At 45.0% G+C, this 19,876-nt stretch overlaps 1 protein-coding gene across 1 annotated transcript in view; it reads left to right on the top strand.

Moving 5' to 3' along the window:
* Positions 1-19,876, top strand: part of LOC137650264 (AP-4 complex accessory subunit Tepsin-like) — an 84,219-nt gene that overhangs the window by 24,418 nt on the left and 39,925 nt on the right. The window contains exon 5 of the mRNA XM_068383567.1: positions 9,479-9,539. Coding sequence (XP_068239668.1) covers positions 9,479-9,539 — 61 coding nt within the window. The remainder of the gene's footprint in view (positions 1-9,478; positions 9,540-19,876) is intronic.

Below are 19,876 nucleotides of genomic sequence, written 5' to 3'. Positions count from 1 at the left end.
TGGGGACAAGTCCAGAATAGTTCGAAGAGTGTTTAAATCTTTCTTGGGCACACAGAATAGCTGCCCTTGAAAGTTCATGAATTTTGTGAAACATATGACTCCCTTCCGGAGAAGATCCTGCACATAATCCTCAAAAAAAGGGATTTTGACAAAGGAAAAATCTATTTCTTGGCTCAACCTGTGTCGCTCTGTGAAATGCTCCTTATAGCACCATTTCTAAGGTATAAATACTGCTAAATATACCAGAGAAAAAGTTGCATGGAATGCCAGGAATATACCCAGCTCGCTCACCCTTATAGGGTGTCGGTATAGTAACTGGGGCATGTTAAAACCACTACCAGAGGTCCCTTACCAATTAGTCTTCGCCTTTCTCAATATTCCCCGTTACTACGAGGTGCCGTTTTTCATCCGACTATTGCCCGCTACTACAGCTGCCCCCCCCCCCCCCAAACCACCACCACCACCACCACCACCACCACCACCACCCATGCTTATCCTATCATTCCTTTTCTAGCACCGTGATATCCACACGCGTTCGTTTTCATAGCTTCGTGACTGTGTTTTTGAAGATGTCTGACCTTTTGGAGACCCCTATTCCCAAGTTAAGTATTGCAATTATCTGTTTTGATAATTCAAGGTAGCGACACACGTAAAATGAATAATATTGTTAATTTTATACTCAGCTGCATTGTGTGATGCCTTACCCTCGGCAGCCATTTTGGCGTCACTACCTCCAAGAGCTTCATGATTATTACGACTTTCAATTAGTTCCTCATACTAATTGTAGTTTTGTTTATTAAGCTCTAGAAATCTTATACAGTATTTAAGTATGCTTGTTGAAGTTCATTAACTTTTGAGTATTAGTTAGGCTGTTTTGGGGTTCATTTGGTTAGCCTACCCGACCGGGCTGTATGCGGCTTCAGAAGGTAGCCTACGCCAGTGAGCTTCCCCTTCGATATACGTATTTTATATCTAGGTTAAGATGTTCCTATTGAATATTATGCGGGGAGTTGGGACACGTTTAAACTTTATTTAGGATGATATCCTTAAGTCATTGTACTACCTGACTAGGTCGGCATTATACCCGATTTTGGAGGGCTAGTTATTGTTTAGAGCAGTTTAGTCTTCCTGACCAGGTCGGCATTATACCCGATTTTGGAGGGTTAGGCTCTGCGCTCGTATCACACCATGTTCCTCTCCCTATCTCTCTATTCCCCTTTTTACTCACATTATGTTGTTATAGCCTTCTTTACTTTAGAACACATATTTCAAATGATTATTATTATTTTTATTTAATCTGCATGCTTTAGTCAGGAAGCCATAAGCCTACTGCCTCATCGAGTGGTTCCACTGTGTCTCGGAGGGTTGTCCCACCCGACCGGCCACAGTGATCACCTGATCTCGAGCGAGCCACTCTTCTTGGTTGTCCCCCTGCCCCTGTACCCACCTCGGTGGACTTTTCGCCACACCCTAACCTCGGGAAGTAGGCTTGAGTTACATTCTATTGGGGAGAGAGGGAAGACAACTGAGAGAGAGACCTGGTTCACATGCTCCATGAGCCGACGCGGGTAGCGCTTTCTCCTCGGCTCGTCATAGTTGGCCACCAGATGTGCGGGACTGGGCATCTTCAAATAATTATTATTATTTTTATTCAATCTGCATGCTTTAGTCAGGAAGCCATAGGCCTACTGCCTCATCGAGTGGTTCCACTGTGTCTCGGAGGGTTGTCCCACCCGACCGGCCACAGTGATCACCTGACCTCGAGCGAGCCACTCTTCTTGGTTGTCCCCCTGCCCCTGTACCCACCTTGGTGAACTATTCGCCACACCCTAACCTCGGGAAGTAGGCTTGAGTCACATTCTATTAGGGAGAGAGGGAAGACAACTGAGAGAGAGACCTGGCTCACACGCTCCGTGAGTCGACAAGGGTAGCGCTTTCTCCTCGGCTCGTCATAGTTGGCCACCAGACGCGCGGGACTGGGTATGCATTTCGCTATGTACCTCGTATCCCCCTTCCCCGGAATTCCATCTTCGCTATCCTTCCGCCCCGGGAAGACTGGGATAACTTGAGAATTGTATCTATAAGTTAGTAGCTATGATTCTTTGATCAGATTCAGGTAATCTACCCTGTTCTGATCCCATAAGTTTATCCCATATATATAAAAGGATTTTAACGGATGGTTGACCCAGGAAGAAGGTTACAGACGGAGCTTAGTGTTTCCTTAATTTATATAAAAAATGGGATTGTGGGTTGAAGGAACTTCTTGAACTGGGGTGGTTTCTGTCTCCATTTCCAGCTCAGCCCTTTTGAGACTATGCTGTGAGTCCAGGGATTGAACTCCCATTGATCCCTGAACAGGTGAAGTCGTGCCCCTTCCGGGAGCTCCTCATTGTTGTGAAGGACCTGCATCTTTAGTTGCCTTGCCTCTACTTCCTCGGCCTCTAGTTTGACTGCCTCTTCCAGACCTTCCCCAGTTACCGGAGCCCTTCTTATGAGCTTTGGAAAGGTCGAACGTAGTGGTAGCTCTCTCATACACCGGGTTGAAGGCTTGAGACTGTGATACATATTGCTAGGGAACTGTGTACAGTCTGAGGGATGGTGGCAACTGAGGCTGTCGCGACAGGAAAGGATTTCCTTCCCTTAAAGTGACTTCTGAGCATCTTGCTCTTGGGTTGAGGTCATTCATTGGGGGTAAATTTCTGTTTAGAGGCCATACCCAATTTATCTATAAGGCTCTTATTCTCCTGAGCCCCTTTGTCCATGACTTCCCTAACCAATTTTTCAGGGAAGAGATCCTTCCCCCAGATATTGGAGTCGATCAGTTTCTGGGTTCATGTCTGATCTTAGCAGCGGCTAGGACATGTTCTCTATATGCTCTCCTGGCTAGGAAGAAAGCATGGAGATCTCTATGAAACATGATTAGGTGAGTCTTCGCCAAGACAGAGAAGAGGTATGATTTGGAATAGTCCCCAGTAAGCATCTCTTGATAAAATTGGAAGGATATAAAGGCAGAAAGACTCTCTTTAGCTTCCAAATCTCCCTTTGATAATAAAAAGGCAAAAAGCCTCTCTTTAGCTTCCAATTCTCCCTATAATAGGGATTCAGGAATTTTAGGCAGTTGGTCATTAAACTGTATGCCTCCGATGTTTCTATCTAGTTTTCCAACAGTGAAGATATGTTGGACGTCCTCCCAGTTGTTTTAATCTTAAGGAAGGAATAGAGAGACAGGTTTGCATGCCTCTAGCACTAGGAATGGCCTGCTCTTCACTACTGCTTTTATCACGGCCTCTAAGCTTTTAGAGGTAAGAGGGAAGATAGTATCCTTATGGGCCACAAAGGTGGCCTGCTTCCTGCCGAAGGCAGAAAGTTGGGTATTGGTGAATTCGGCCATCTTTGATTCTCTAACCAAAAGGGATTGAGCCTTGCTATGGTCCAGAATGATTATTTCCGTTGGGATTGTGTCATTCGTAATGGACACCTCCGAGTGGAGCCTTATGTAGTAGTAAGGATAACTATCGATCGATGTAAAGAATTCCAAGTCCAAAACTGGCTTGAAACCCAAACCGTCTTTGATATAGAGGAACCCTTCAGTTAAGGCCATATGTTCAGCGAAGCGCCAAGGGCTCTTAACTGTGCATTCTAATATGCTTGAAGCTGGGGGGAGCCTTAGAAACAGGTGCCTTTTGTAAAGCTTCTATCCTCGCTATTAGGTCCGCTTGAGAACATTCATGTTTGGCGGTTAGGTTTTCCATGAAAGCTTTCATGGACGCCATAAGTTCCAAGTTACTAGGAAGCGAAGGTTTGTCAGGCTCTCGACTTGCAGTGTCCCGGACTTTCATCATCCACATGATTTGTTGGTACTGGCAGGAGTTGAACCATCGGTAACTAGTTACCCAACACAATGGTCACCTTAGCCTTGGGAAAGAGGAGGTCCTTCAGTTCCAGAGAAGAAAGATAAAGGGCACCTCGTTGAGAGCTCTACTGGAACCCTCTTACCCAGTGTTGGAGCATCTTCCAACTTTTTATCTTGAACGTCCAAGGAGACGTCAGTGGCATAGAAGCCCACTCACCACTCAACAAGCTGGAGCGTTTCCAGACTATCTGAATGCGAACACCCATCGGTGCGTGAATCGTTGACCGAATTGCCTGCTCGTGAATCGTTGACCCACTGCCCTTCCTCTCGCTCATCGGTACCGATCGATACCGCGATTTCGCGGCATTGCGTGTCAACGTTTGGACATTCTACTCGACAACCATCGCTTCATTACCAGGCCTCACGTTAGCGATCGGAGATTCACTGGAGATTCAACGCGTCAGCAACCGTCACTCGTCCAACATATGACCGCGAAGGTGACTGTTCATCCTCATTCAAGCAAGGATCGCCAGCTGCAACCACCGAAGGTAGTGGTTGTGGCTTCCAAAAAGGGTAAGGTGGTTACTGACCGTTTACCCATCCCCAAACGCATAACTGCGCGACCGCCGGGGAAGAAGGAAGAGCGCCTAGGAAGGAAACGTCGTCATCATTACCTAAGTCCTCATCATTGGGAATAAAGATTCCTCAGAAGGACCCTTCACCCTCTATTCCTTCAGGGGAATAGAGGGTTCAGCGCCTTGGTTAGGGCCGTGACTCAGGCCTTCGTACGTATGTTCCCTTCGCGAGCTACGGAAGCCCCCAGGGTTTCTCTGGGATTTCCTCCTTTTCGACCAACCCAGGACAAGGGACTGTGACTGCTTCTCCCCTTGAAGAGAGAGAGAGAGTACCTCACAAAATGCCATCATCCATGGTCAAGCTGACTCCGGTCAGCGCTCGAAGGGTAGAGGTCCCCTGTAGAACCATCGTCGCCTCTACCCACCGATGCCTCACTCTCCGACTTGAGCTCTCTTAGGGAAGAGTCAGTTTCGGACTCTATTTTCCGTCACTTACGGATAAAGTCCATGGAGAGGTCTCCGTTTCGCCCATGATTCCTGTAAAGGTTCCTAGTTCTCTCCCCGCCAGGAAGGTCATCACATCCTCTATGGTACCCGAACCATAGAGTTTCTGATACACCAGGTGGTGAACCTGTGGGCCAGTACAGAACCATCTTGAAACGAAGGGATGCATTGGCTGAGAGATTCCACCAATAGGTCCCTATTGTCGATATTGCTAGGCTCCGGAACTCCTCCCTGGAGGGTTTCTTCCTCTTCAAACCAAAGGACGTCGAGCAGGCTGCAGAGAGGTAAAGGAAGTCCAACCAGGACTCCGTCCTTCATAGGGCTTTGACATTGCAGCCTTACAGCCCTCCAGCCCCCCCCCCCCAAAAAAAAAAGACTAGCCAGTCGAAACCTTCTACAAGTAAGATGGCTACGAAAGAAAAGGTGATGTCTGAAAAGCCCTTTCCTGCCAGGAGCCGGAAAGGTACCAAGTCCAACCGTGGAGGAAAACAGCAGAGAGGTGGTGTGGTGGCAGAAGCCGCAAGCGCTAGGATAGGTGACCCTCCCCCTGCTTGTCCACCAGTGGGGGATGTCTACAAAGCTGCTGGTTCAAGTGGATGCAGCTCGGGACCTAACCTTGGACAGTGTCTGTGATTTGGGGTATCGTGTCCTGTTCATCTCATATCTCCCTCCACTGACCAAGAGTCCAATGCTTGTGAACTCCTTTGGGATGGGATCAAGAAAGGGGCAAGGCTTTTGGGTCAAAGTCCAGACTATGTTGGAGAAGGGCACTCTCAAGAAAGGTTCTCAACAGGTCCCCAGGATTCTTTAGTCAACTCCTTGTGAAAAAGACGTCTGGAGGCTGGAGACCAGTTAACGACCCCTCGGCTCTGAACAAGTTTGTCAAAGACTTTGTTCAGTATGGAGACGGCACACATGGTCAAACAAGTGGTAAGGCCACAGGACTTCATGTGTACACTGGATCTAAAGGAGGCATACTTCCAGATCCCAATCCATCTGTCTTCAAAGAAGTATCTAAGATTCAACATCGACAAAAAAATATACCAGTTCAAGGAGCTGTCCTTCGGACTTTCCACAGCACCTCAGGTCTTCACAAGAGTGTTCGCCCTAGTTTTAGCCTGGGCACAGGTTCAGCATCTGTCTCCTTCGTTACTTGGATGACTTGCTGATCCTAGCAGACTTGGTGATGAACCTTCTTCAGCACCGAGACAAACTTCTGAGGCTTTGCCAAGATCTGGGGATCATGGTAAACATCGAGATGTCATCCCTACTTCCCACTTAAAGGCTGGTTTACCTAGGCAAGATGTTAGACACCAAACTACACAAAGCCTTCCCATCAGATGACAGGATAGCGACGCTGAGAAAGGTCGCAAGACCCTCTCTCAGACGAAAAAAACTCACAATCCAGAAGTAGCTAGGTCTTCTCGGACACCTATCATCCTTGGCCTGTCTAGTTCCCAATGGCCGCCTCAGGATTTGATCTCTCATGGCACCTGAAACCCAATCAGATATTGGCTGGCATACGAGACTGCTGAAGGGTGTCGATCTTCTCTTTAATGCTCTTTTCGAACTCATCAAAAGAAGTGTTGGGGGGGGGGGGGGCACGTGCTGCACCACACGGCCTCAGGCCTTTGGTCATAGTCTGGAAAGTACCATCACATAAATCTCCTAGAGATGAAGGCCTTATATCTGGCCATTCAAGAGTTCCAGCAGTTCCTGGCAGGTCACTCGGTGGTGGTGATGAGTGACAACACCATGGTAGTGGCTTACATAAAAAAACAAGGAGGTACTTTTTCGCAGCCTGTATCTCATCTAGCAGTAGAGATACTGAGATGGGTAGAAGTCCACTCGGTCTCACTATCAGCTCGCTTCATTCCCGGCAAGAGGAATGTGCTCGCCAACAGTCTGAGCAGAGCGTCATAGATAGTGGGTTCAGAATGGTCGTTGGATCGTCTAGTAGCCAACAAAGACCTGACTTTGTGGGGTTCACCGACTGAATCTGTTTGTAACGGCCCTGAACTTCAGGCTCCCGTTGTACTGCTCCCCAGTCCCAGACCCCAAGGCTCTCTGGTAAGATGCGTTCCAACAACGGTGGGATAACATCTACGTTTACGCATTCCCACTGTTCTATCTGATGAGAACAGTATTCAACAAGACCAGAACATTGGTCAATCTTTCGATGACCCTCATAGTTCTGCTTTGGCATCACACAGAATGGTTCTCAGACCTTCTGCTGCTCTTGACGGAGCTGCCATTAGAACTTCCTCCATGACACAATCAACTCTGACAACCACCTGTCAACATTTAACTACAAGGCAGTAGATTCGCTACGTCTTCACACTTGGAGACTATCCAGCATCTCTCTCAGAAAGGATTTTCGCAACTTAGGTCTGGATATCTGCAAATATCATCAGCTTCAGTCTACCAAGTGAAGTGGAATGTCTTCTGTGGTTGGTGCCATGGAAAGGGCCTCAATCCACTCTATGCCACTATTCCAGCAATAGAGGAGTTTCTTGTGTATTTGCAGGAAGGAGTGTGTCTTTTGGTTTCAGCTATTAAAGGCTTTCGTTCAGCCTTGAGTTTCCTTTTTAAACTGAAAGGAATGAACATTTCCTCATCGCTAGAACTTTCCCTCCTCATATGGAGTTATGAACTTACCTGTCCTCAGTCGGAAGCGAGACCTCCCCCATGGAACAGGGTTCGAGGTCCCAGGCAACAGATCGCCACCTAACTTGGAAGACGGTGTTCCTGCTCGCCTTGGCCTCGGCCAGATGAGTTAGCGAACTTCATGGTCTCTCATATGATATCCCCCATTCAAGGGTATGAAGAGAGGTAAGCTTCAGCTTCATCCCTGAGTTTGTTGCCAAGACTCAGAATCCGTGGGTTTCGGATCCTAGATTCAACTCCTTCCGGGTAACGAGTCCTTGCTCTGTAACCGACGACCCAGATCATCTGTGGCTATGCCCAGTAAGGTGTTTTAGGCACTACCTCAAGAGAACAGCAGCACCTCGGCCCAGAGTGCCCTCACTTTTCGTCAGCACGGGCAGAAACAAGAGAAGGATCACGAAAAACGCAATCTCTGCATGGATTCGCAGTCATTGACTTTGCTCAGAATCCAGATCCTCCTCTATCACATCCTTCCAGAGCCCACGATATCAGGGGCATAGTTACATACATGGCATTAAAAAAGAACTACTCTGTGATGCAGGTATTGCAAGCGGGCGTGTGGAAACGGCAAACTACTTTCACCGCCCACTACCTGCAAGACGTGACCAACAGGAACCTCGATACGTTCTCTATCGGTCCTGTGGTGGTTGCACAACAGCTGATTTAGTACCTCAAGTTCCTTATTGGACAAGTAGCAGAAGGTTGAGGCATTTGTTACCCGGGTCTTAGTCTGAATAAATGAAAAGGAATGTCTGGCTCTTTGCCTTTCTTCATCTTCTCCTCCCTTGGGGAAATCAGCAACGTGGTTCCCCTGCAGAAGCTGACCTCAAACCTTTGCAGGTAAACCATTGCTCCCCGTGTAACCTAGTATTGTCCCAATACTGCTGCGTCCCCATACACGGGCGAGGTAGTATTGGGAATGTCTCGTTCTCCTCGGTTATTCCTACAAGATTCGGGATAACTTTTACCTTGACGGTCACGTTGCTAGTACTGTATCTTATCACACACAGATTGCGTAGGCCGCAGACCATACTTAGCAGGTTTAGCTAGGTGTTAGGGTCTCCTTATTTGTGCACTAACCTGCACAATAGGGAGTACCTCGGGTAAGACCAAAAGCCAGATTGGCAGGGACGTCCACCCTCCTAATGGGTGAGTCACCCCTGTAAATAGCATTGGTTTGTATTCCAGTTACGAAACAAATGACAAATTTGGAAGTAATTTATATTTTTCTTAACGATACAAACCTTAGCTATTTATACATACAGTACTTGCCCGCCAACCCTGTCCCCTGTCGAAGTCCTACCTCCAAGCAAACTGAAACACAGTCACAGGTGTGTGGGTGAGAGGGGTGGCTAACTATCCCCCTCTAACTAGTGGGATGGGTAGTTAACCCTGGCTAAATTCTATTGGCTCGTCATTTCAGCTTCGCTGAAAGTAATACCTCTATAAATAGCTAAGGTTTGTATTGTTAGGAAAAATACAAATTACTAACAAATTTGTCATGTTTTCAACTTCAAGAATTGAAAAGTAGAAAGTAATAAGTCATATCATTGTCTAATTAATTGCCATCAATTGCCAGATGGTGTAGTGGTTCCCAGAGAGGCAGACATTTTGCAAGGGGAGGAATTGGAAATTTTTATTTTAGGGTAGATGTTGACACAGCTTTTAGTACTGCAGAAGTAATATGAAATAGGGTAGTAAAAAAATGATAAATTTCATCATTAAAAATATGTTTTTCATTAAGTCATTGAAAAGTTTGATTGCTCTCATGCTTTCAAAATTAGAAGCTTAGTCAAATTTCAGATGAATTAACATGGTATTTGTTAGCACTTTGCATGGATATGATTTTAGAAAAGCTTTCAATTTTTTTTTTTTTCAGGAACTACTTACTCTTCTTTTTGACCCTAAGTTGATGAAAGAGGATGAATTGAAGTTAGCAGGTAAGCATTCATTTTTTGGAAGATCTATTCAGAGAAAGATTTTCGATGTTCTTTTTATTGTTTGTTTATTAGTATTGATGATTTTTCCATCCTTGCAATAAATTTGGACTAATTAGTCTGGACTGGAATCTGTTAGTCCAATTACCATCCAAGAGTATTTGGGGGTGAAACCTTTGAGTTATACTCTTAGGTAAAAGTTAGAAGAGTTTGATCAGCTAGTAACGTGTTTGTCTTTTGTGTTGTAGCTTTCAACAAATTGTGTTTTGATATCCCGTTGATATTTATTTTAGCAATACTCTGTTTTCCTTTAGTGGAAGTATTCATAGCTTAAACTTTAGTAATCATCTCTAGAACTTCAAATTGCGACCAGTACAAGATAGATGCTTTTTTAATTTCAATTACAGTTCATGTGTTAAGAATAAGGTTTCTCATTAAAACAAGTGAGTTTGCCAAATTAGGCCTTTATTAATTGACATGATTACTCCATACTTGGTTGGGTTTTACATTTAAAATATTTTCTTTTCAATGCCGAGGTCAATATTTTTTTTTGTACTATCTTTAGTACATGAATTGTATATGAAGAATACAATACTACTGTGTATTAGTATTTTTCAAGTTTGATCATTCTGTAAAATACTTTTCTATAATTGTAAATTATAAACATATCGGACTTCATAATTTCTCTTATTTGAAGCAGGTTCATGGAAAATTGTAAGTTTTGTGTTCAGGAAGGAAAATTTTCCAAGGGTGCCTCCACACAACAGGCACTGTCTGATGGCCAAACATCATTACGACTATGATGTGTGGCAAAAATGAGAAGATATGACATGGGGAGTGCTCAACCAAAGGTGTAGATCTGGTGACAAACAGTCTTTTTAGAGATGGTAGAATTATTTATAACCACACTGATAACATTTTACTAGACACACAACCTAAAAATTACTAGCCAGATGTCATGCAGTAAACATGCTAATTTGGAATTGTGTGCCTACTAGTACAGTATTGGCATTGCTTTTATGAACGACAAAAATGGTCATGATGTTGATTTCCTGTCTTATTCTTGCTTTTGGTTTTATTTATGCTCATTGCTGGTCCGCGTTGTGTCTGGTAACGATGTATGAATGACAGGCACTGGATGTTGTGAATACACCCTAAAAAATAGTAATTTATATAGAAAAAATTTTATCAATCACTCACCTAAATCATCCAAATTATTTATTTGTTCCTATGTGTTTACAAACTTTTTGTTCATTTAAAACAAGGAATGTCTTCGGCGGAGCTAGAGCGGCTGTTGAATTTGTTAACATGGTATATAACAACAGGTGGTGCACATGGACAAGTAGCCCGGCCATCCTCCTGTAGGAGACTCTTCCCCTTTGTCTTCAACCATAACGAGTAGGCTTTGATCTTTTCCTTTTACTTTCTAGAAAGTGAAGGCTGGGTGTTGGCTGTGTTGAACATGGATGTGAATAAGCAAGAATTTCATACTTGCAAGGGAAAGAGTAACTGCTGCAACTGGTTTATGGATAAACCATTCTCTCCATGCTTCTTGTAGGAGGCATGATTATTTGCAGCTATCCGCAAGGGCTGAGTGCAGATTGTAGCCTTTTGTGCTGTGGCAAATGTATGCTTTGAAGGGAAAGAAGAGAGTAAAGCCTTCTCCGGGTTGGTTTTAGCAACGCCTAGGACAATAAGGGAAAGAGTAACTGCTGCAACTGGTTTATGATTTCTCTTATTTTATCAATATGGGGGGATTTTGATAAATTGGGTGAAGTCTAATCTTATACCTAAGCAGAGGTTAAATTACTAGACACAGCAGCAGTGAGTCTTTCCTTTAGGTAATTGCATCAGCAAGCTCAAGATCATGCGACTGAAGGTCTAAATATGTTATGCCTGGGCAAACGCTGATGCATGGTCAGAGTTGCCTTTGGGTGGCAACATCCCAGGTGCACAGCTCCAGCAATCTCTATGGGAATTAAATACTCAACTCCCTATTTTCATCTCATGTATAATTAAAGGGTACTATTTTGTACAGATTTTTACCTGGGCTAATAATTAATGGCTTAGAATATCTCTAAAAAGAGGAAAAAGTCTTAAAAAAATCGTACGAAATTCTATAATTCCATACCTGTACTTTGTCTTTACAAACCTCCATTGGAAATATTTTCTTCACCAGTATTGGCAGGTAATAGTTTCACAAGTAGGTGCAAAGAGACAAAGTTCTTTGACAAATCCTCAGAAAACGTTAAACTCATTACCAGTATAGATAGATTATATCTCGATCCTTTTTTTGGTATCTCAATTTCATTTTTTTGTGTGTGCGAGAGAGGGAGAGATTTCATACTTTATTTTCAGGCATATAGAAAGAATTTTAGATTTTTTTAGCTGGTCAACTGAGTGCTGATCACACCTGGTCCTTGGATGACCCCGGTGGTTCCCAGATGCCCACATGCCGTGTGGTATCCCTATTTGTTAACACTTCTAGTCGAGGTCCCTGTAGAACTATCCCAATGTACCTCACCTCCCTGTCAGCTGCACCTTCAGAGGTAACACTAATCCATGAAGTTGCTGGGGCTTCATGGTTAGACTATCCAGCATTTCTTCTGAACGAAAGGCTTTTTGCAACGGACTGAATAAGAGATGTCTAGATACCTGCAAAGGCCCTCTGCAACTGTCTTTCAAGAAAAGTGGGCCATCTGCAATTGCAGATTTCCTTTGCCAAGAGAGGTACCTCTCAGTCATGCAGCAGTCAGAGGCCACTGGTCAGCCGTGAATGCGGTCTTTCGACTTTAGGGTATAGACCTCTCTTTATGGGAACTGTCTATGCTCACGAAGAGCTTCGAGCAATCTTGCCCATCCTGAGACCTCGGACCCCAGAATGGGATGGGATCCTCTTTCCCAAGGATCTTATACACGTTGTGTTTGAGCCTTTGAGAAGGTTGTCAGACATATATCTGACCCTCAAAATTTTCTTTTTGCTACCTAGTATTGGCGAAGAGGGTAGGTGAGTTGCATGGTCTTTCTAGTCTCCCATCCTAAGGGTTGGATGGAGGTCACTTGTAAGTCTGTGCCAGAGTTCATTGCCGAAACCCATAATCCTTTGGTGCATGGACCCAAGTTCAAGATCTTCTCCATCCCTCTCCAAGTGCAGTGTCAGGTGGTGATCACGAGGACATGCTTTTGTGTCCTTTGAGGGCTCTTCAGTACTATCTGAAGAGAATACAACACATGCCTTAGTGTCAGCACCTCTTCCTTAGCACTTGTAAAACCAAGAAAGAGGTGTCGAAGAACACTGTCTCTTTCTGGCTTCATGTGACGATCCTTGGGGTATATGCCTCGATTTGTAAGAGGGTTGAGGTATCAGCTCATGAAGTCAGTGGTATATGTCTCACCTTAACCTTCAAGAGGATTCTAACTGTTGGCCAGGTGTTGAAGGCTGAAGTTTTGAGACTAGAAGAAAGACTGTTCAGGAAAAATACTAAATCTTTTAAATTGTTTTATTTGTCCATCCATATACCAAAGGCACTTCCCCCAATTTTGGGGGGTAGCCGACAACAACAAGAAACAAAACAAAAAGGGGACCTCTACTCTCTACGTTCCTCCAGCCTAACCAGGGACTCAGCCGAGTTGTTTTAGGAATTTAGTTAGCTCATATCTATTATCACTCAATTTTTTTTTTTTTTTCTTTCTTTTCATAGCCAATGGCTGGCGACGGGTCCCTACACCTAGTAGGGCTTTTAAAGATCAAGTAGATTTATAACAAACCCTGAACTGTAGTGAAAGGAAGAGCTGTCACTTGAATACCGAGATCTTTGTTTCCTGTGGTATTCACAAGGATTTAATGGGTTGTCGTTGGATGTAATTAAAGGTAATTCTGATGAATAGAACAGAGAAGTAGTCATGAATAAGCGTGTGGATTTTGAAGACAAAGTAATCAAAGCACGTCCTCCTTAGGATGCATGGCTCGTCCTAATTAATTTTATTTACTGGAACGTACCCACATCTACATGTCTGATATCATGCCATTGGCTTGGGTTAACAACAGTGTCAGATCAAGAAAGGGCATAGTGGAGTTAATGATCGCGACAGGAAATCCTCACTTGATAGGAGTAGAAAATAGCCCCATAGTGGGGTGATATCCTTTCTGATTGAAAGTGTTTAACCGCTGACTGTACTCTTGTATCAATTCAAGCTGCACGTTATTAAACACAAGTAAACACAATCAAGATACATATATTTGCCTAGATGAGTGTAGTTGGTAATGTGCAAAACCTAGAGTGAGTTAGCGTCTGTAGAACGTCCGTGTTCAGTAGACAAAGAAAATAAAATAAAAGTAAAATTGCCTTTAACTGCCACGTAAAGCATTATGCATGCACTTGAATTTTCATATTGAAAGAAACTTCCAAGTGCGAGTAAATTTGAAGGGACTGAATATTATTGTGAATTGGTCTGGCTGTGATGAAATGATGCTTGTGGAGAATCTTTATTCTTCCAGTAAGTTTTTAGGAGGAGGAGGACAATCCTATGCTGCACACATGTACTAAGATTATTGAACTTTTGTGAGTGATGTCTTTTCACTAAATGTATGGCTTACTAAATAACCTGTTCTTGGGGACTTTGTATTGTATTGATATGGGGGTGTCCAGCATTTAAATATTTCTTGTGTTTTCAAATCAGACTATTCTTTTAATCTAGTTATTGTGAGACTGAAATGTAGTGATATTAGTTTTTTCCTTTACAATACAGATTTTGAATTGAAATTGTACTTTCAAATATTCATGTATTGGGTCAACCTATTTTTTTTTTTTCATATTGGAAATTTAAATTTTAATATACTTACCCGATGATCATATAGCTGCATCCCTGCTGCCCGACAGAAAAAACCTACGGGCGGAATACGCCAGCGATCGCTATACAGGTGGGGGTGTACATCAACAGCGCCATCTGTCAAGTAGGTACTCAAGTACTCGATGTCAACAAAGAACCAATTTTCTCCTCTGTCCCACTGGTTCTCTATTGGGGAGGAAGGGTGGGTCCTTTAATTTATGATCATCGGGTAAGTATATTCAAAAATTTATTTTACTAAGGAAAATAACATTTTTCAATATCAAACTTACCCGATGATCATATAGCTGATTCACACCCAGGGGGGTGGGTAGAGACCAGCATTACAAGTTGACATTATGAGCTAAGTATTCCGTATTTCATTTTAGCAGTTATTCAAAATAACAAGCATAAAATAAATAAGTACCTGGTAAGGAAGACGACTTGAACAATTACTCTGCCTTTTTAAGTACGTCTTCTTTACTGAGCCTCGCGATCCTCATAGGATGCTGAGCGACTCCTAGGAGCTGAAGTATGAAGGGTTGCAACCCATACTAAAGGTCCTCATCAAAACCTCTAATCTAGGCGCTTCTCAAGAAATGATTTTGACCACCCGCCAAATCAAGTAGGATGCGAAAGGCTTCTTAGCCTTCCGGACAACCCAAAAATATTTCAAGAGAAAGATTAAAAAGGTTCTGGAATTAGGGAATTGTAGTGGTGGAGCCCCCACCACTACTGCACTCGTTGCTACGAATGGTCCCAGAGTGTAGCAGTTCTCGTAAAGAGACTGGACATTCTTAAGATAAAAGACGCGAACACTGATTTGCTTTTCCAATAGGTTGCGTCGAATATATTTTGCAGAGATCTATTTTGTTTAAAGGCCACGGAAGTTGTGACAGCTCTAACTTCGTGTGTCCTTACCTTCAGCCAAGCTTGGTCTTCCTCATTCAGAAGGGAATGAGCTTCTCGTAATAACAGTCTGATAAAATAGGATAAAGAATTCTCTGACATAGGCAAAGATGGATTCTTAACTGAACACCATAAAGCTTCAGACGGGCCTCGTAAAGGTTTTAAAATAGAACTTAAGAGCTCTTACAGGACATAATACTCTTTCTAGTTCATTTCCAACCATACGATAAGTTTGGAATATCGAACGATATTGGTCAAGGCCGAGAAGGCAGCTCGTGTTTGGCTAGAAAACCAAGATGTAGAACATGTAGCCGTTTCGGATGAGAATCCGATGTTCTTGCTGAAAGTATGAATCTCACTGACTCCTTTAGCTGTGGTTAAGCATATCAGGAAAAGAGTCTTAAAGGTGAGATCTTTCAGGGAGGCTGATTGAAGTGGTTCGAACCTGTCTGACATAAGGATTCTTAGAACCACGTCTAGATTCCAACCAGGTGTAACCAAACGACGCTCCTTCGTGGTCTCAAAAGACTTAAGGAGGTCCTGTAGATCTTTATTGTTGGAAAGATCTAAGCCTCTGTGACGGAAGACTGATGCCAACATGCTTCTGTAACCCTTGATAGTGGGAGCTGAAAGAGATCGCTCTTTCCTCAGATATAAGAGGAAGTCAGCTATTTGAGTTACAGAGGTACTGGTCGAGGACACGGATACTGACTTGCACCAGTTTCGGAAGATTTCCCACTTCGATTGGTAGACTCTAAGGGTGGATGTTCTCCTTGCTCTAGCAATCGCTCTGGTTGCCTCCTTCGAAAAACCTCTAGTTCTCGAGAGTCTTTCGATATTCTGAAGGCAGTCAGACGAAGAGCGTGGAGGCCTTGGAGTACCTTCTTTACGCGTGGCAGACGTAGCAGGTCCACCCTTAGGGGAAGTGTTCTGGGAACGTCTACTAGCCATCGAAGTACCTCGGTAAGTTATTCTCTCGCGGGCCAGAGGGAAGCAACTAGCGTCAACTTTGTCCCTTCGTGAGAGGCGAACTTCTGCAGTACCTTGTTGACAATCTAGAACGGAGGGAATGCATATAGATCTAGATGAGACCAATCTAGTAGAAAGGCATCTATAAGAACTACTGCTGGGTCCGGGATAGGTGAGCAAAGTATTGAGAGCCTCTTGAACATCGAGGTTGCGAAGAGATCTATGGTTGGCTGGCCCCAGGTGACCCAAAGTCTCTTGCATACATCCCTGTGGAGGGTCCAATATGTTGGAATTATTGTCCCTTCCTACTGAGACAATCTGCTAAGACATTCAAGTTGCCTTGGATGAAACTCGTTACTAGTGAAAAGTCTAGACCTGTTGAACAGGAGAGGAGGTCACTTGCGAACTCGTACTATGTCAGAGAGTAGGTCCCTCCTTGCTAGGAGATGTACATCAAAGCAGGGAGTTGACCGTGTTCACCTCCACCACTTTGCCTTGAAGGAGAGACCTGAAGCTTTTCCAGGTCAGACGTACTGCCAGAAGCTTCTTGCAGTTGAAATGCATTGTCCTTTGACTCGAGTTCCATAATCCCGAGCATTCCCTACCGCCTAAGGTCGCACCCCAGCCTACGTCCGATGCGTCTGAGAAGAGAACGTGGTTGGGAGTCTGAACAGTCAGGGGAAGACCCTTTGAAAGGTTGATAAAGTCCTTTCATCAAGTCAGACCAGACTTATCTTTCCGGAAACCGGGATCGAGACCGCTTCTAGCGTCTTGTCCTTTTCCAGTGAAGAGCTAGATGATACCGAAGAGGACGGAGGTGTAGTCTTCCAAGTGACACCAATTGAACCACGGATGACAGTGTCCTAACCAGACTCATCCACAGCCTGACAGGGCCGTGTTCCTTCTTCAGCATCTTCTGGATGGATAGCAGGGCTGGGGGTTGATCGTCTTGTTCAGCCATGTCCTCATCAGAGGGTTCCTCATCCGAAACTGATGAGGAAACGGCAACGGAGTGGGCAACGTCTGACTCGCTGAATCCGGTCGCACTGGTGGATGCGTGACGGAGCCGGACACAAGATCATGGTACTGCTGCACAGTCTGTGAACTGTCAACCATGGGGACGCGAGGAAGTACAGCAACAACCCGAAACTGTCTAGACTGTCTGGGTTGTGCAGACAACCCCCTACCGGGTTGCTGAGGTTGCCGCACTGCGTCACAACAAGTCACCTCTGCTGGTTGTTGAACGTCTTCCTAGTGACACACTGAACGTCCACAACCACCTCCGAGAGTCGCTTAACTTCAACGTGCGACTGGCAACCCACACTGGGTTGCACCGGTGGAGGAACCATCTCAACTGGCGGACGTGAGTAGGATACCTCAGCGTCAACAGGGCGTACAACCAACCGGTAGGAAGGTTGTTGGCTAGAAGGTTCTTCTCCGTAAAAAATCCTCTATCAAGGACCAAGCTTGGACTGCATGTCTTGCAACAAAGCCCATAAGGGTCTATGGGAGCAGGTGTGGCAACAGACGGGGTTAGCGACTGAAGCGGAACCATTTACCATCCCTGGAAGCATGTTATGCTTTAATTAAAGTCCATAGGAGGCTAAGCAGCTTAAGGCTCCTCTCTAAATGACAGAGTCCTCAAGGGAATATCAGAAGGAGGGAGAACAGCACTTTCTCATCTACAGGAACCATGTCCGAGAAAAGCTAGGTTATCTCAGTGAGGGTTTCACTGGTGCACAAGCAGCAGACCAGAAGGCAACGTTATGTAACTGCTTGACAGTCTGTGAACTGTCAAAAACTGAACTGTCAACCACAACAGGTGCGTGAGGACATACAGCACTGGTGCATTAGTAGCAGACCAGAAGGCAACGTCATGTAACTGCTTGACAGTCTGTGAGCTGGCAACAACCAAAGCTGTGTGGGGAAGCCTCAACTCCTGACTGACTAGTCTGCTGCGGGCGAGTGGCGGTAACCACAGTGGGTTGCGGAGGCTGACACACCGTGTCAAAACACGGCAGCTTGTGGTAGCTCACGCACGGCAACGGAGTGCTCCGTGTGTCTGTGGGAGTCAGCATGCGTCTGGCAGGGTCGACTGCGCATGGGTGGAGGAGCTCTCACAACAAGAGTGTGGGAGCAGGCAGCCATGCTGGGCGCACAACCGTGGCAGGCTGTAGGCCAACGGGTGCCTCGTCAACCTTCTCCGCAGTCGGAGTGTGGGAGCAGGCAAAAACCAAAGCGGAGTGGTGGTGCGTGGTGGGGACTGCCGTGGGTTGCGGAAACTAACGCATCGCGTCAAAACACGGCAGCTTGACTCCACCTTCCCACTGCTGATGCGGTAGCTCACGCATGTTAACGGAGGGAGCCGCACGTCGGCTAACGTTAACATGCGTCTGGCAGGGTCGATCGCGCAACGGAGGTGGAGCTCTCCGCAGCCGGAGTGTGGGAGCAGGCAGCCTTAGTGTGAGCTGGGCGCACAACCGTGGCAGGTTGTAGGCTAACGAGAGCAGTGTAAACCTTCTCTGCACGAAACTCCTGCATAAACGCAGCTAACTGAGTCTGTATAGACTGCAGTAAAGACCACTAGGGTCTACAAAAGACGGCAACAAACGGAGCTACTGTCCGTTGTGACTGAGGGTCTAAAACAGCTGGTGCGGCAACAGACGGAGTTACTGCCTGTTGCGGTACCACCTTGCCTCTCTTGGGAGGTGCGCAGTCGTCGGATGACTGCAGCGAGTCCGAACTGACCCAGTGGCTACACCTAGGCCGTTGGACTTGCGCGGAAGGGACCGACTTGCACTTAAAAAGCTGCAAGATTTGGTCCATGGTTTCTACGAGAAACCTCTTCCGCAGACGAGGAATAAATGGGCTCTCTCGTCTTTGTGTGCGTGGGGCGATCACGTCGGCAACGTGTGTAGATACACCCGAAACCATGGAGGGAAACGTCTGTTCGTCGATCAAGGCCTGTGGAACCCATAAGTCGTTCGACATTACTTCTCCCCTGGGCTTGGGAGCTTGTAAGAGGTCCCGGACTAGGTGAACAACTGGCACGAACAGACGAACCCTCGAACGCAACACTGTAACACTTTGCGCATATCACTTTATCACTTTTGATTTTCTGTTTGCACTTATTTCACTGAAATCGAAACTTTAACTGATTTCTACCTGAAACACGCAATCCTATCCTTCATTAAAAGGTAGTAATTGCGAAAACAGTTTTACAATGCAACAGAAAAACATAATTAAAGATAAAGAATTCAGTGGCTGGAAAAGAGACTAAACACTAGATCAAATAAACTACGTTTAAAATCTCTCACCGCATAAAGCCTGGGAACAAGAATAAAACTCTAGAAACGTTTTACCTTCTTCCCCTACAGCGACTAGGGAGAAGAGTAAAAAACGAGAACAACGTTACCCGCTTGAACGAAACGTTTATTCTCCTCTCTCTCCCTCCGTCTCTATCTCTCTCTCTCTCTTCTCTCTTGACTTAGAACCTGAGAGACGAGCCCAATTATATATCGTTAAAACATATTATTTGCTAAAGGAAAAAAACTGAAAGGTTTCCCAAATAAAAAGTTCCTTTATTTAGAATTTAAACCATTTAAGCTAAGAAAGAATGAACGAAACGCTAGAAT

Source organism: Palaemon carinicauda, chromosome 11 (genome assembly GCF_036898095.1).
Source record: "Palaemon carinicauda isolate YSFRI2023 chromosome 11, ASM3689809v2, whole genome shotgun sequence".
Classification (NCBI taxonomy): domain Eukaryota; kingdom Metazoa; phylum Arthropoda; class Malacostraca; order Decapoda; family Palaemonidae; genus Palaemon; species Palaemon carinicauda.
Note: the sequence above shows the minus strand (reverse complement) of the source record. Positions and strands in the feature narration are given on the sequence as shown.